General features: G+C 35.1%; 1 protein-coding gene across 8 annotated transcripts in view; it reads right to left on the reverse strand.

Moving 5' to 3' along the window:
- TANC2 (tetratricopeptide repeat, ankyrin repeat and coiled-coil containing 2) overlaps positions 1–18,857 on the reverse strand; it is a 247,611-nt gene that overhangs the window by 140,773 nt on the left and 87,981 nt on the right. For 5 of the 8 annotated variants that reach the window (XM_036450637.2, XM_036450642.2, XM_036450640.2 and 2 more), the window contains exon 4: positions 16,874–17,056. In XM_036450637.2, the coding sequence (XP_036306530.1) occupies positions 16,874–17,056 (183 nt within the window). The remainder of the gene's footprint in view (positions 1–16,873; positions 17,057–18,857) is intronic. The other 3 variants (XM_045586331.1, XM_045586332.1, XM_036450644.2) reach the window with 1 other exon arrangement.

Consider the following 18,857-nt stretch of genomic DNA (forward strand, 5'->3'; position numbering starts at 1 on the left):
AATAATGACTAATTTCTCAAATCTATAAAAGACTAAGTTTCATAATCAAGAAGCCCAGAAACCCTGTGCAGGCCATCAATTCCCATTCTTACAGTATTATAATCATCTTTGATAGATCTTCCATATTCCTCAGTTCTATTTGCTTATGCTTATTCCTTAAAATCTTTTTCTCCTTGTACCCTTTCAACTGCTACCATCTCAGTTTACCATTGTCCCAAAGGCCTCCTTAATCCATTCCTGGTTTTACCTTCCACAAAATCCTTTACGTTCCAGATAAACTGATGTATTTACCATTTGAATGCATCCTGTACTCCTGCTTCAAGTTTTTACTAGTCACCTTATTTATCATTTCACTTTCTAATCCACATGGTAAATGCAATCTTCCCCCCCCCCCCCCCCCTTAAAAACACACACCATACTATTCTTTAAAATATTAAAGTTCAATTTATCTGGGGAATTTGAGCAAAATGTATCTTTTTCATAATCTTCTGGAATGTCAAGATAATTGCTGTCAAAATTTGCTCTGCACAGTTATCCATTCTTCTTTTCTTCTAAATCCATAACCTCCATTAGTCACTTATTTCCCTAATTGTGCTCCTTGGACCACTTAGTTGTTGCACACAATTTTGCAGTTGTTATGTAAGAAAAAACAAGGTGGCTGTCGTCAAATAAGTTTAAGAGATACTACATTAAACAGTTAAATAGGTTCCTTTATTGAAAGACTTCTCACAGCTTTAAAATGCTAAACTGTTAGTTTCTTCATCATTATTCTTTTTCATTTCTTTCACAAAGTATTTCCTTTCTCATCCCACTATAGCTTGATCCATACCACTACTCACTCTTTTGAACAGAGTAAGCCTTCTACCTTTAATTAGATTCATTCTTCATCCCTCCTTTTTAATTGCCAATCTATTTCTCCAAAGAAATATATACTTATTTTAGAATCTTTATTTCCTAAAAATGATACCCAGACCAAGAGTTCTCAGTAGTATGTCTTAAACTTGGGAATTCATACATATTGGTAGTATATTTTCCTGAAGAGTGAGTTTTAAAGATTTCTTTTATGAAATAATAAAAATGTAAAAAGTAAACTATTTTAAAAAACATTTTTATTTATTTATTTTTTACTTTTCAATTACAGTTGATGGAATGTAGACTATTTAAAAAAAAATATGACTTCCAAAAAAATCTAGGTTTGCTTTGGATGTCCCTTTAAGCTACATCCTGCACTCCTTTCATATGCATTCAAATTTCTCTGTCCCAAAGATATATGTAAAAAATATCCAGGTTTGCTTTGATGCCCCTTTAGGCTACCTCCATATCCCTTTGAAATGTATTCAAATTCCTCTGTCCTGAAGATACTCCCTAGGAAAAGTCCAAGAACCACTGAAGCAGGCCAATGAAGAGGAAGGGCAGAGAAGAGAGTTATTACTTAGAGAATGTTTTCTTTGTGTTAAGTATTATATTAGATCCCTAATATATATTATCTTTCTTAATGCCTACAATGACACAATAAGGCATTATTTCATTAATGTTATAGAAAAGAAACTTCAGAGGTTAACATGTCCTAAGCTACAAAGCTCACAAGTGGTTAAAATGTTTTACTTGAGAACATTGGAGTGCTAAAGAAAATACATTTATAATGCAAACACTGACTGATTCCCATGAGAAAAAAATAACTAGAAATCACCGTTTTAAAATAATTTATCACCATTGTGAAAGTTTTGGTCTTAATGTAAATTCTCACAGGAATTCAGATTCTGACAGAAAAGGAGGCACCTATTTCCTACCAAAATTAGGAAATTAGCAGTTTTAATGAATTTTTAGATATTCAGAAGAGCTATTGGATGACATGTTCAAGTTTTAGTTAAACCAAGGAAGAAACTAAAGCCTTTTATACTTATGTTATATATTATTTATTCATTAACTTATTTCCTCCAAAATAAAAGCAATGCCTCCTATCAACTAAGATTTTACCCAGTTGTCTATTATATTAATAATATTGGAAAGACTTCAAGGGATTTCAGAAAGTAAACCTGAAGACGTCAAACTCTTTTGAAATTAAGGGGTTAAATTGTAAGTCCAAAGTAGGAGGCTTAATTTTTTCACAGAATGTTGCCAGTTAAATCTGCAACTTGAATCTTTATATATTGAACAAACCAGATGGCTCTTACTTTAAGAAAACCTAAAGTAAGAATACACAGATTCACCAAATCAACTTACTGCAGACTCTCTCAAAATAGGGAGCTTCACTAATGGATTTTAAGTTAGACAAGATACAAACAAACAAATATGCTTATATACAACATTTCAGGAATATATTATTGGGTAAGGCCCCAAACATAAAAAAAATAAAAAAATAAAAAAGAAATCACAGAGTGTGCCAAAGAAGATTCTTTAAAATGAATAAATCTATTATTAAAAATATAACTTTTTTTTTAAAGTGCTCAAATTAGTGTCTTTTACTATTAATAAGAATTATGGTGCCAGAGCTAATGGAATACAAAATTCTTTATACATATGCATTTATAAGAAAAAACTAGTAATAAAAAATGTTAACTTACAATGTATACAGTAATTAAATATAAATTTTAAAATTCATATTTTCTTGCACAACGGTTAAAATGTGAATATTCAATTTATTTAATCTATTACTTACAAGGCTTTCAAATAAAAGTAAAATCCTTTTACTAAATGACAAATGACAGAAAGTATAAGTGATTAGTACTTTCATTATCCTTTAATATATTAATTCTCCCTATTCAAAGGTTTCTTAAACATTGAGCAAAGTCATATGTACAGCGATATAGACTAAGATCTCAAGAATTTAAGAAATATAAATCAAAATGCAGTAGCAAAATATTTTTTTCCTAATTGTATAAATTAAAGGAACCCAGTTATACCTTAAAGTATAACTTCTCTGAACAAAATGCGTTTAAGAAGAGGAATTCAGGAATAACTGAAAAAGCCTAGATAAAAATGCCTTTTTCTTTGTAAGTGGCTGAATATCATTCTAAATATTCTAATTTTGAAAAACCAAGTTTCTACTTTTAGTTCATTTCTAAGTTACCATGGCCAGAACTAAAAAGAGAAATTAAAAGCCAGTAAATGAACAGTCTTTTAAAAAAATTCAATCTATAAATTCAATTTATCTTAAACTGATCATTTCCAAATGGTCTGAAAATACAAAAATGGAAAAACTATAGTTAACCTTTCTCAACTGAAAAAAACAGAAAATATAAATCAACATAAATAGCAAATAATATTGTTAATAAATCCTTAAAGTTATGCAAGTACATTCATTTGTAGCATTGCAGTTAATAAAGAGGTTTAATGTATTAAAGAATCATGCTTACAAAAATTCTAAGTTTCCACACTATTCTTTAAAAGTGTACTTCTATTGCAATAGGAAATAAAAATCTAGTCTGAAATCACAAATATCAAAAAAGGCAATATGACCTTCACATTTACATTAAAAAACTGAATTAACAGCTTTCTTCACAATGAAATATTTTTAAAAGTATGAAACTATTTCTAAATGTTCATACATACACACACATAAAAGTAAAAGAACACAAAATTAAACATATATGCTGAAAGACATTTCTTAATGGCTTCCCTGAAAACTAAGTCAAATCTCTTAGGTTGTGTTTCTTTTTCTACAAAGCTCAAAGTAGGCCTCGCGTCTCAAAAATCCATGTAACACACACACACTCTATTCATCATACTCACAGGTTTAGTTTATCTTCCTCGTTAGTCAATACTTTATAGTCTTTTCTCCTGAAAACCTGAAAGGCTGCTCCTTATTCACCGTCATGTTGTTGTCAGAACTGACACATCAGTAATGATCCACACTTGAATCTTCGGCACTCAGCTCTCCACAATGCCCAGAACTTATTGTGTGTTACAGGTGATACTTCTTACAGCGAATGTTGATTATGGTCCCAAAGCACAAGTGATGCTCCCAAAGGAGCTTAGAGCCCCTAACAACATCACCTGCTTCTTTCTGTATCCAGAGATGCAATGTGGTATTTGTCTTGAACAGCTAATGATTTTAAGACAAATTACACGGACGAGTTCTTTTCATTAGATTGCCTGACATAAGCTTATCCTTTCAGACTACTGCAGCAAATACAGACTGTATGATTCCCTTAGGAAAAAGGAAATATTTTTATACAATATTTCTCTGTGACGCAGTTTAATTTGCCCTTCTGTTAGAGCAAATTGATGGAAGAACTGGTTCTGAGGTTTCTAATGGCGCAGCACTAACGTAGTGAATGATTCACGGATGTTCTTAACATTCAGGAGTAACATGGAAGGCTAGCAATACAGCCCAGGTCCAGAGCTGATGAATGGCGCAGTGCTGCTGTTGTCATAGCAACTGAGAGGAAAAAAGCAGCACCATATAAGGAGCTGTGACATGAATTCTGGGAACGATTTATTTTAAAAACCTGAAGCTCCTCATGCCATAAAGCTATAAACTCCTCTCTTAGTGATTCCTTCTCAGATTTTTCTCTTCTGAATTCCTAAATCAGAGATGTATGAATGAATATATATTGAAAAATACAGCAAGTAGTCACTAACAAAACACTGCAATTAATGTAACTGAAAATATTAATAATACTCTATACGTGCCTGCGTTATCTTCATAATTTATTGGGTTAAATGGTAAATTTAGACAGTGGTAAGGAAGGAACTGTCTAGAATGTAAGATATCAGTAAGGTTATTTTTTAAATATTTAGAGATATTCAAAACCTGACTGAATGCTTTCCATTCAGATGGCAGTATCAGATACACCAAAACTACACAACTATCAATTGATTAATATAATAGCAATTGTATCAATTTGAAAAAGAGACATACTACCTTCTATATTCCTTCTAGATGCAGAAAGGTCAAAAGACACTAACTTCCTGAAAACGTGAATAGCCTTCACTCATGATCAAGGAAATGACTTGTGTTATCAGTGGTGAGATGGGGTTAGTGTTCCATCCCATGTGTCGGAAGGCCTTTCCCTACAGGGTGTGGGGAACCTTTCTGTTGTCACAGTTTCTCCTCACCTCCCAGGAATCCAGAAGAGTCCCTTCCCTTCCAGTGGACAGCAGGGTAGCTTGAAAAAAGAACCGTGGGAGAAGGGGAGCTAAGGTTAATGTACGGATTTAGCAGTGGTAATGGTACTCTCTGCAGTATTCTAGACATATTGTCCACTGGTGCTATATTCATCTATTGAGAGAGAACAATTCTATATGATAGTAATTTCAATCTTTTTTTGTCTTGTAGTGCACAAAAACTAATTCTGCGGCACCACAAAAAATATATTTTTTGCCGAAAAAGGTATAATTTTTATTTTTACACTAAACAGCTATTGTTGTGCTTGCTGTTGTCTCTATTTTATTTTATTTTATTTTATTTTTTTTTTTTTTTTTTTTTTTTTTAAATATATTTTATTGATTTTGTACAGAGAGGAAGGGAGAGAGATAGAGAGATAGAAACATCGATGAGAGAGAGTCATCGATCAGCTGCCTCCTGCACACCCCCTACTGGGGATATGCCCGCAGCCAAGGTACATGCCCTTGACCGGAATCGAACCCGGGTCCCTTCAGTCCCCAAGCCGACGCTCTATCCATTGAGCCAAACCGGTCTCGGCTGTCTCTATTTTATTTTAAAAACCTGATAATCTAAGGGAAATAAAGTCAGTGCCTCTGACTAAATAGCCAGGTATTGCAAAAATTATTTTAGCACATCGGTTGAAAATCACAGCTATATGAAATTGTTTATATCATATCAATGAATATTTCTTTCCTATCACCACATTTTTCATGAAATGTTCTGATACAAAATAAAGCAAAAGCAATAAGGTAAATTTATTTATTACACTGTTCTCTTATGTGGGCAGCATTGTCACTATAATATATATTCATCAGTGAGAGAATATTCTTTAATGCCACATATTTCTTATTCTTATGGGTTAAATATATCAATTTGGGCACATTTTCTATAATGAGAAAAAATACGATTTAGCATTATAATAAGTTCTATTTTATGATGTGAATATATATTAAAAGATAAGCATTATATAATCACATACTATAATTTACTTCCTATTTGGAGAATCACTAAGAGGATTTCTTGTGAATCATGGATATTTACTTATTTGCCTTTCACAATGTGTTGTGACTGAAAAGTAATTCTGAGGACCAAAATTATTTAATCTTTACATCTAACATTTGACACTTCGTAAATTGCTCAAATTCCAGCAGGTGGGCAGATAAGCAAGTAGGGAAGACATGGTCAATTAAATATAAAAATAGACTTTTAGAAACTATGGCATGAAATCATGGTGAGTTTTCTGGGCAAGATCACAGAGGAAGCATGGACAAAGAAGGATTTTCTTTTTTTTCTGTAACCATCATGGTATTTTCCATTTAAAAGTGATACCCCATGCCTAGCCAGTTTGGTTCAGTGGATAGAGCTTTGGCTGATACCAAACTGAAGGGTCTCAGGTTTGATTTTGGTCAAGGGCACATGCCCAGGTTGCGGGCTTGATCACCAGTAGGCGCCTGCACAGCCAATTAATGATTCTCATCATTGATGTTTCTGTCTCTCTCCCTCTTCTTTCCTCTCTGAAATCAATAAAAAGAAAAAAGTGATAACCCCATAGATGGACCTTGACAGTATTATGCTAAGTGAAGTAAGTCAGAAAAAGCTAAGAACCATATGATTTCACTCATGAATACAGATATCAGTATGGTGGTTGCCAGAGGGAAGGAGGTGGGGGTGAGGGGAAAAGGGGACCTATTATGATGACAGAAGAAGATCTGACTTGGGTGGTGGGCACACATTGCAATATACAGATCTTATAGACAGATTAACGCCTGAAACCTATATGATCCTATTAACCAATGTTACCCCAATAAATTTAATTTTAAAAAGTGATGCCCAACTCTTAGAACCACTACATACTAGCTAAAAGCGATTTAAGGGGTTCAGAACAGGCCTCCCCAAGATGTGCCATTTGGCACGTGAATTATTTTAAGCTGTAGGCAATTGAGACACTGTAGGTTCAGGTGAAACTTCTGCCCCTCCCTTAACTACTACAGTAGAATAATTTAAACTGGGGCCTTGCCCATAGTAAGAGCCATTACCAGAAATAACTTATGACCTATGCATAGGAAGGGCATATTTTGAATTACGGAACACCTATTCTTTTTATCATTTGCAAATGATTGCCCTCCCCTCTGAAGCCCAAGGCTCTTCTTACCTGTGCCTTGGCTCACGATGCCATATATGCTCCATTTTACCGTTCTGTTCCTCTTATGTATGTGGGGTCTCTGACTCTCTTATGTATGTGGGGTTCTGATACATATGCATGTAATTGAATTTTGCTATTTTCTTTTGTTAATCTGTCTCTTGTAGATTTACTTATTAGACAAGCCAAAAGAACCTAGAAGTGTAGGAAAAAATTTTCTTCTTGCCCACATGGTATCAGCAATTACTAACCAAGTGATTACCAGCTTTTCCACGTGTTAGGATTCCTTTTATTTTTTTCCCATATAGACTTCCATTTTGAAAGATTTTATCTATCAAAAATTTATTTATTAAACAAAGAAACAGTAACTATTAATCAGAGTTTCTAATAAATGAGTTGATCACAGTAAGATGATGCAAATTTATTTAAAATTAAAAAAAAAGTATTTAACTGGCAAACCATGTTTGGCACAACAAGTGCTAGGCACATAGAGAAACGCTCTACAAACATTTCTGTATTCCTCTTAACTCTAAGGTATTATTATTCTTACATATTATCCAGACATAAAGCTTACAAACGAATGAGTGTAGAATTTTAACATAGTTATTTGTCCTACTGGAAGGCCTGAACTCTTAAAGAGTATGGCACTATCCAAATTCCATGTGTGTAAACATCACAAAAGGATTCTTTATTTTATAATACATGTTGACATGTAAGTGCTCAAAATATACATACTGACAAAGCTTCTCTTCTTCTTCTTTTTTTTAAAAAAATACATTTTATTGATTTTCTTACAGAGAGGAAGGTAGAGAGATAGAGAGCTAGAAACATCGATGACAGAGAAACATCGACCAGCTGCCTCTTGCACACCCGCTATCGGGGATGTGCCCGCAACCAATGTACATGCTCTTGGCCGGAATCGAACCTGGGACCTTTCAGTCCGCAGACCAACATTCTACTGCTGAGTCAAACCGGTTTCGGCAAAGCTTCTCTTCTTAATAAAACTTTGTCAGGCTCCTTCTGAGCCCTGTCTTCCACTATGCCTCATCCTTATACTCAAGCCTGCAGTCTAGCCAACTTGTAGCAAGAATCCTACTAAGTCAGTTTAGTGAGAATTACCCCACCCTAATAGCTGATCACTCTGTCCTTCCTTCAGCAAAAATTCTGTTAAATTGGGTTAGCAAAAATCCTACCCTTGATGTCTCCTCTTACTAATTTTCCATCCACTGCTGCCTTCCCTTCCTTGCTTCTTGGCTATAAATCCTTAACTGTCTTTACTGTATTTCAGAATTGAATTCAGTTCTAAACTGAGCTCTCTTTTTCCCTGTTGCTATACTTCCTGAGTAAAATCCCTCTTTACCACTTTAATTACTGTCCGGCTCTGGTTTTCTTTAATAATACTGATTCATGATAACTGAAGTTATCTAAATTGAATTAAGTAATAACTGACTAATATCCTTTACTTTTTGTCTGGAAGGCTACAAGGAGAGCAATGAGAGCTACTTCTACCACTGAATAAATCTTCAACCTATAAAACTAGAGCATCTGAGTTAGAAACAGTACTTGAATGAGGTCCAGACCTACTTTAATTAGCATTAGTGTTAGTATTCCAAAGTGTTTAAAAGTCTTAATTTACATTTTTGTTTAGCTTTAAAAGTATTTGGTAAGGTACTTTATCCATATGGAAATTAAAATAGAAGTATCTAATTTAGGACTGATGGAGCTTAGACTACCACAAATAAACTAGAATTTTAATCTAATAAAATTCACTATAATATAATACAACATATTTTTTTCTAAAAATGTTCTTTATATTTTCAATTTGGTGGCTTTTCAATACTTTTCTCAAGACTATGTTTCCATTTTATCCAAGTTAAAAATTACAAGAATAAAAGCATTTATTCAATGTTTATTATATGATAGGTTGTAGTTTAAGAAATCTTAATCTTCACAGAAACTCTGTATTTTTCCTAATAATAAAATTTGCTAAAGTGTATCTTAAATTCATTCCCCCCCCCAAACTTCAAGATAATTATTTTCATTTAAAGTACATAAAAGTGCATTAAAACATATCAGACTAACATTATGCATAGGGTCTTTTTTTTAAAAAAAAAAATCAAAATAGCTTTAAATGATTTTCACAGGGTGTCCTGAAAACAAGTCAATGATTTCATTTTATCTATGATGAAAATACTACTTCGGCTACAACTAGTATCTAAAATAACTAGGTTGCAGCATGATCAAATTGATTACTGATTTATTTACCATCTAAATTGGCTTGCCATAGTTATTCCAATCTATTGGTAGCAAATACCTTTTAAATCAGGCCAAATTACTTTTTCCCAAAGTCTAGTTAATAATCCATTTGATATCCGGTTATTTCTTAGAAAAGTAGAGAGGAACTCATTTGAGGTAATTAAGTACAATAAATTACTTGAAATCACCTTCCAAAGGCTCAGAACTGATACTGAATTACAGCTGATAGAAAGTCACACAAATCTTAAAGTTACAATAATTATAGCTAACATTTATGGAACACCTACATAACTCTGCATCAGATGCTGTCTTATGAGCTTATACATACCAACTCATCCAATTCTGTTAACAGTTCTATAAAGTATACACCATATAATTTTGTTGGTGTTTGTTCTTTTATTTTAAATTTATTGGGGTGACACTGGTTTAGGTATATACTATTATCATTCCTATTTTAGAAACAAGTAAACTAAAGTACAGAGACTTACAGCAAATTTGCACAAGTTTACAGAATAAGAAAATGGATGTCAGGATCCATTTTGTTACAATGCCTCACGAGATTTTGGATTTTAATGTAGTAAAAAAAATACAACTACTATATAAGAATATAAAACAAAATTTATGTCATCTCCCATTTTTGAGTTAGAGTTATTGTCTCCATACCACCACAAAATGTATGTGTTTATGTGTGTATATCATTTCAAAACACCAATGGATTACTATTATTGATAAATATGTAATTTTCATTTTTTACTATATAAATAATACTATAAATATACACACACATGCATAGATACACATATAAATTTCAAATTTTTCAAATTTATCTGAGCAATAAAATCGCTGCCATAAATTATGTGCTATGTGCACAACAATTTTGATACACATTGTCAAACTTACAAAAAGGCTGCACCAATTTACACCCCTACCAATAGTGTGAATACTCAAAATTTAACTTTTATTAAACTTAAAGTGTACATAACAGACAAACAGTATAAATTCAGTATGTGTTGAGTAAATAGACTACTGGCACTCCCAATTATCTATATTCTAAGAAGTATGCTGATAGGCTTCATGATATTATCAACAAAAATATCTTGAAAAGAGCACTGAGCCGAAACCGGTTTTGCTCAGTGGTAGAGTGTCGGTCTGCAGACTGAAAGGTCCCAGGTTTGATTCTGGTCAAGGGCATGTACCTGGGTTGCAGGCACATCCCAATAGGGGGTGTGCAAGAGGCAGCTGGTTGATGTTTCTCTCTCATCGACGTTTCTAGCTCTCTATCTCTCTCCCTTCCTCTCTGTAAAAAATCAATAAAATATATTTTAAAAAAAGAAAAGAGCACTGAGTAAGAATCTAGAGAATTGTGGCAATTCCATTACCACAACACTATGGTATCTTTGTACACTCTCTTCCATGGCTCTTCCAATGCACAGCAATATCCAACTAGGCCAAATGAACCTTGAGGTTTGCTCAACTTCTATAACTTCTAGTTTTCCTTTATTGCCTAGACCAGCAATTTTCATCCAGCATGCTGCAAGAATTTTTAAAACATGCAATACCTGACTATTTAGTCAGAGGCAACTGACCTCTTTTCCCTTGTAATGTCAAATAAAAAAATGACAACAGCCAACATAACTATAGCTGCCCTACATGAATGAATCAAAATTATATGCACTAGAGGCCCAGTGCATGAAAATTCATACACTGGAGGGGGGGCGGGCCCTCCGCCTGGTCTTGCCCCTCTCACAGTTTGGGAGCCCTCAAAGGCGAGAGGTAACCAGGCGAGCAGGGAAAGGCGACGCCTCATCATACCACTGCTGCTGCTACTGCTGGCAGCACAAGCCTCAGGCGTCCTTGGGCAGCTGGGCAGCACCATCCGAGGCTTGCCTACACCTTGGACCGGCCCTGGGCGGCTAGGGGGTTGAAGGGACTGGAGGACTCCAGAGACAGGTGCGGGGAGCAGTGGGCCCGGCCTTGCTGTGCACCTGCCGCCCCAGCAGGGCTGAGGGGAATGGGCATCACCATCTTTGAGGGTATGGCAGTCAATTAGCATATTCCCTCTTTATTGGCTGTGGGCACTGCTATCTTTGAGGGCAGGGAAGTCAATTAGCATATTTCCTCCTTATTGGTTGTGGATGCCGCCATCTTTGTGACAGCATAGGGTCAATTAGCATATTCTCTCTTTATTAGGATATATTTTTGTCAGATTGGCAAAAGTAATTTTTGGTATGCTACAAAATTTTAGAAATTATTTTTAAAAATTTTTTAATTAAGGTATTATATGTGTACATATTTTACCATTGCCTCCCCACCCCACTCCCATACATGCCCTCACCCCCCAAGGTTTTGCATCCATTGGTTATGCTTATATGCATGCATACAAGTCCTTCAGTTGATCTCTTATCTCCCCCACCTCTTCCTAACCTTCCCGCTGTAATCTGACAGTCTGTTTGATACTTTATTGACTCTGCATCTATCTTTTTGTTCATTGATTTATAATGTTTTTTATTATCCATAAATGAGTGAGATCATGTATTTTTCTTTCACTTAGCATAATGTTTTCCAATTCCATCCAGGTTGCTGCAAATGGTAAGAATTCCTTTTTTATGGCAGCATAGTATTCCATTGTGTAGATGTACCATAGTTTTCTGATCCAGTTTATGTGTCATGACATGAAAAAGGTTGGAAATCGCTGGCTTACATCATTTGGCTATCACTTCTGCTACTTGGAATAAAGTCTTACTAGTATTTGATATACCAGATGTGGTGGGTGAGTTAGCTAACTTCCCTAAAGCTCAATTTTTACATTGGTATAATGAGACAAATAGTTTAAAGGCCTGGATGTTAACCTTGGCTCTGACAGCTTTCTAGTTGCATAAGTTTGAGCAAGACATCTGACCTTTCTAAGACTTAATTTACTCATCTTAAAATGGAGATACATGTGAAGAAAACATGAGTTAACATGTGTATGTCACACTGTAAGCATTCAAATGAGAATTATCACCATTATTACTATCATTCAAAAAAATACAACTTTTAAAACATGCAACATTTTAAAGTTCCAAATTGGTATCTAATGTTAAAAGCAATTTAAAAAACTCTTTACCAAATTTAAGCAATTTTTTGTTAACAATCATAGCTAACACATTCTGGACACTTAATATTTGCCAAATGCCATGCTAAAGAAGTATTAAACATTGTGATCAGCCTCAATGGTGTAGGCCTGATTACCAATGATGTTGGAAATATCATTATCCCATTTTACAGATGAAGAAACAGAACTACATAATAGTGAAATGAGTTTCTAAGAGCTGGGTTACAAACTCAAGCAGTATAATCCCAAAACCTATTTTTCTCTTAACCCTTACTTACACTGTATTAAGTTGTTTTTATACTGAATAGAGTGAGGTATATATGTATGTGTGTGGATATATAATATATCTATAGATATTTAAAATTTCACTTTCTATTGCCAAATTTCTTATATGTTTTTATTCTTGAGTAGACCTTTCCCCATTCTCACTCTCTGAAGACTAAAGATAAGTCAAAATATTTAGAAATAGAATAGACCTATTTCTGCAAATAAGTCTTCATATATATACACCTATGTGAAGGATTATAATAAATATGCTAAGAGTTCAGAGATTATATTGTATAATAACAATGATATGAAACGGTTACTTCTTTATTATATCTTACAAGATAAAATAAGATTGTCTTTTTATCTCTTGTTAAGAATTAAAGATCTGTTCAAAGATCAGGAAATCATGTACAAGATTAATGAAATGGGATATATTAGTCTCTCATACTTCATTCTTCAGATACTTGCCATCAAGATCCGATTAAAAGGTATATCAGATCACATTACTTCCCAATCCAGCTCTGCTTAAAATTCTAAGAGTAGGTTCCTTACTATGACCCTAAAAACTCTGGCTTCTACCTACCTCTCCAACTATGCGCTAGTACTCCCACCCCTGACTTACTCTGCGGAAGCCACACTTGCTTTCTTTTAATTCCTGGACCATGCCAATGGCGCTTTCTGCTTCAGGACTTTTGCACTGGCTGTTCTTTCTGCCTGGAAGGCTATGACCCTAGATCTTCCCATGACTGGTTCCTTTTTGTTATTCACACTTCAGTTCAAATATCTCCTCCTCTGACCACTCCATAGAAATAAATCCTACCTCCACCGTCTCTCTCTACCCCATTTCCTACTTTATTACCTTCATAGTACTTGTCATTATCTAAAATAGAGTATTTATTTATTGGTTATATATTCATTACCAGTCTCTTTCCCAGCAGGAATATAAATACCTTAAAGGCAGAGGCCTGAATATGTCTTTTTACCACTTTACTAACTGTATCTAAAGTAGTACCTATAGGCCTAAACAAATATCTTCATTATAGAACAGTAAAGGGATTAAATTTAGAAAGTCCGAAAGAAAACAGAGTAAGATGACTCAATGGGTCCTACTTATTTAACTTGGTTGGTAATATAAATTTAGGGAATATAAGACAGTTGGAAGTTTAAGTGCATGGAAATAGACAAATTAGTAAGTGTTGCCCTAATGGCCAGATTATTTTAATGCATTTTGTTAAGAACCATTCTATGGGAGAAATTTCCTTATGGTCAGGTAATCTTTCTCCATTCAACTTTCTCTTTACTTATTCAAAACAAAATATAATTAGAAAAGGAAAGATAACTAATGAACAATTTACTAATATTTTAAAGTTAAGTTTTAGATTAATTTCATTTCAGGTTAAACTAGAAAATTCTTAACATCTCTTTCAATTTGCAGAAAATTGGCCACAGAAAATTTTTTATAATACCCTCTGTCAAAAGACAAATATCTTTCATTAAGAAATTTAAAAATGCATTCTCAAACTTTAAATTCTTAGATCCTTGACAGTCTAGGAAAATTAGAACTATGTGTATATAGAAAATAAAACAAAACTGTTTGAGAGGATACATATACTTCAAGCATTGTTAAAACTAAATAGTTTAAACATGTAATTAACCAAGTATACCTCTTACTAGTGGCCTGGTGCACGAAATTCTTGCATGGGGTGGGGGATGTCCCTCAGACCAGCCTGCACCCTCTTCAGTCTGGGACCCCGCAAGGGATGTCCTATGGGAACTGGCAGTCAGACATCCCTCCTGCAATCTGGGACCACTGGCTCCTAACCGCTCACCTGCCTACCTGCCTGATCACCTCTAATCACTCTGCCTGCTGGCCTTCTCACCCTCAACGGCCCCCCCACTTGCTGGCCTTCTCGCCCCCAACTTCCCCCCTGCCTTGCCAGCCTGCTGACCCCCAAATACCCCCCTGCCAACCTGATTGCCCCCAATTGTCCCCTGCCGGCCTGCTCACCCCCAAAAGACCTTCCTGCCAGCCTGCTCAGCCACAACTGCCCCCCCCCCCCAAACAGGCCTGCTCTTCCCCAACAGCCCCCCAACAGCCTGATTGCTTATTACTATTTCTCTGTATCACCTCAGTGATATTAGACATGTTATTGACTTTGCTATTATATGTATACTAGAGGCCCGGTGCACACATTTGTGCACGGGTGGGGGTCCCGAGGCCTGGCTGACGATTGGGCCTATCGTGGCCAACTCACCCAGTCTGGGAAGGAGGGACAGTGGGAGGTTGGCTGTGGAGCACAATGATCACCTGGGGCAGCTCCTGCATTGAGTGTCTGTCCTCTGATGGTCAGTGCGCATCATAGTGACCAGTCAACCGGTCATTCAGTTGATCTGTCATAACGGTCACTTTAGCTTCTTTATATATTGTATATAGATATATTTTTATATTCCTATATATCTTTGCCTATTTAAGTTGAAATGCAAACTGGAACAGGCAAGTTAAATAGAAAAGTGGTCTCTCCAGAACCTCAGGCAAGCCAGCTAACTTCTATAAGGAAATAGCTATTTCTTTCTAAGTGTGTGGTAAAATGAAGCCACTTGACAGCCATCAGATTTTTTTGTTTTGTTTTGTTATTTTCAGTAATCAGTAATACCTTAAACTGCAAGAAAAAGTGGGTGTTTCTAAGCAATGAAATTTTATTAATGCAGAATCACATAAAATGTATCCTATTTTTAGATATCAGAAGAAAATAAGTATTTTAGTAAAATATTACTGAGCTATTTTACTGATTTTTATCTAATAACCCAAGAATCAAAGTAGACTTTGCTATTTCAATATCCCTAAAAACAATAAATATTACAAGAGGAATGACTGATGCTTTGTGGAACTATACAATAAAGAAATACTATTTTAATGAAAAAAATATAAGCATTGTAAAAGTTTCATTCAAAATAGATGGAAGAGAGAAAATCTGACTTTGGGTGATGGCCATATATTGCAACATACAGATCTTATAACAATGAAATCCACACCTTGAACCTATATGTTCATGTTGACCAATGTCACCCCAACAAATTTAAAAAAATAAATGGAAGAGTCTAAAATTTCTATTTTCTCTTGTTTCCTCCTATTTTCTTAAGAATTGTCATATGACAATCAAACCTCCCTACTGTCTAGCTCAATGCCAGACACACAGGAAGTAGTCAATACATCCTTTGGGAATGACTTAATTTATTGTCTCCATGTACTCATAATCCAACAAAACTAGTCAACTTTCTGACATCAGATATATACTGATAAGTTAAAAAAAAATCTAACAAAGTGACCCAGGTTTACATATTTTCAAACATAAGTATCATTGAACATACTAAAATGTCTTCCCTGAAAAAGATTAAACAAACAAAAGTTCATTTAATGAAGACAGTTTCAAATTTAACAACTTGATTTGAATGGGCAATATATATTCGAGATCATATTAAAGTCAGTGCAATCCACAGCTTATGAATGATAGTAAATATCCTAAGAAGTTGGAGGAATGTACAGTGGAGAGGAAAATATCTAATTCAGCTTTAAAAATAGATATGAAATATACAAATCAAGATTTCAAACACAAACATGACTAATATACCTTTGCTGAACTATGAAGCTCTTATTATCCTAAAATTATAACATCTCCATCTGTTAATCTGACATGAACAAGCTGATAAAATGAAATCAGAACAACAGTGTATTCTGGCAAAACTTGAAATTTCCTGAAAGCCTAGAAAAATATGTCCACAACAGATGGATCATTTAGAAAATAAATACATCAATCTGTCAAACTGAATACTATTCTAATTCTCTAAATTAAAATCAGTAGGAACTCCTCTTTCCAAGAGTCTATGATATTAGAAAGGCCAAAAAGGAAACAAACCTAAAGATGCACATAAATAGATCTGATATGACCTAAAGTGTCATACTGTTAGGTTTCCTGTTAAACATACTTAATTTAGGTAAGGTCCTTACCAGTTAACTTCTTCACAGGTTGGAGCCGAACACTGATAGACTGATGTGTGAGTAAGGGGGAGGATGGAAGAGAGCGAGACATGCCCTCCATAATCCGAATGTGCTGCATACCTTCACTCACTGGAAGTGGTGGGACGGCGTAGTCTGGCTCAAAAGCACAGTCGCTTTCTGTGGAGATGCCACCTATTAGAAGAGAATGGAAACAAAAGAGTTGGTGAGAAAAGATTCTTCCTTCTCTATTAAAATTTGTCTTTTAGGATGATTCAAAATAACATATCATAAAAGCCTAACATGCTAAGCATTCAGTCGTCAATTAAACCAATCAAAGCATAATATGCTAATGATACACTAAGGCCGCTCAACCGCTCACTATGACGTGTACTGACCACCAGGGTGCAGTCAACTGGTCAACCAGTCACTATGATATGCACTGACCACCGGGGAGCAGGCAGTCAACCAGTTGCTATGACGTGCACTGACCACCAGGGTGGAAGATACTCCAACTGGTAGATTAGCTTGCTGCTGGGGTCTGGCTGATCAGGACTGAGTGAGATGGGCCAGACATGCCCTGAAGCCCTCCAGCGGTTCCTCCCCAGTTGGCCAACCTCCCGGGTACCTCCCCAGCCCCACAGTGGGATCCCTTGGCCTGGCCTGTGCCTTCTAGCAACCCAGGACCCCTGGGGGATGTCGGAGAGCCAGTTTCGCCCCAATGCTGCGGCCAGGTTGAGGGACCCCACTGGTGCATGAATTCGTGCACTCTGACTCTAGTATAAAAAATAATGATAGTGCAAAGCCATAAGTATTACAATTAGAGCAAAGTTCTTCAATTCCCTCCCACCCACCCCCATCCCCGTCCCATAAGACAAACATGAAAAAAAGATATTCACCTGCTTAACAATCCAATATATGCATTTGCTACTAGGTCACTGTAACTATTCATTACCCCCTCTCTCCAAAAAAGTATGAGAAAATACAAGTGGATAAAAGACTGACATTATTATATGGTAACTGAGAATCTTTCCCTAACATTTTAAAAAGAATAAATTATAAGCTGTTTACTTCCAGTTACATACTGTTAACTCCAACTCCTAGGAAAGTCAGATTATATACTTCAGACCAACTTCCCCCTAAGAAAACTAGAACATTTCTTGGGTGTTCAAAAAAAAAAAAAAATGTAGCCACACTTTGGCTGCTATTATTAATTCCAATTGGTTAAATCTGAAAAGAAAGAAACATTATTTGAGCTATCAGCTGTTAAAGTATGTATACATTTTGGGGGGACAACCTATATATATTTTAAATCTTTCTGAAGGCACTGGAAATTTAATAGCATAATGAAAAATTACAGAAGAAAACTGAAGCATGGCATTTGGGGCTAAAGAAGCTTTTGACAGTTTTATTGAGCTAAATAGAGAAATATTGGCATGAAGGGAGAACAAAGTTGTGAAGAAGGACCTGGTAAAACTCTAACACTTTTGTTTGGAAGGCCAAAGGGCTACACTCTAGTAGTAAATATAAACCCAAACTAGGACTGAAACCCAGCTCTAAATGTCTACCAAAAAATTAAATTAAGCAATCTTGGATTGCTAGTGCCTGCTAAAAATAAACATAAATCTTCTTAGAGGACGATAACAATGTCACCATAGGTCTCAAATTATTTGCACAAATTTTCATACACAAAATCTGGTTCTTACTTAAAAATAACAGAGAGATAAGATAACATGAAAAAAGTAAGTCAGAAAGACCATGCAGAAGAAATAGTCTCACAAGAGATAAAAAAGAACCAGGAGGCACAGAATTTAAAGTAGTATGCTTAACATAAAAAAGACTAAGATACTTAGGAGTAAATTTAACCAAGGAGGCAAAATATTTGTATACTGAAAACTATAAGACATTGATAAAAGAAAATTTAAAAACATACAAATAAATGGAAGATACCTGTGTTTATCTACTGGGAAGAATTAATATTGTTAAAATATCCATA

This window comes from Pipistrellus kuhlii, unplaced genomic scaffold, assembly GCF_014108245.1.
Source record: "Pipistrellus kuhlii isolate mPipKuh1 unplaced genomic scaffold, mPipKuh1.p scaffold_m20_p_22, whole genome shotgun sequence".
Lineage (NCBI taxonomy): Eukaryota > Metazoa > Chordata > Mammalia > Chiroptera > Vespertilionidae > Pipistrellus > Pipistrellus kuhlii.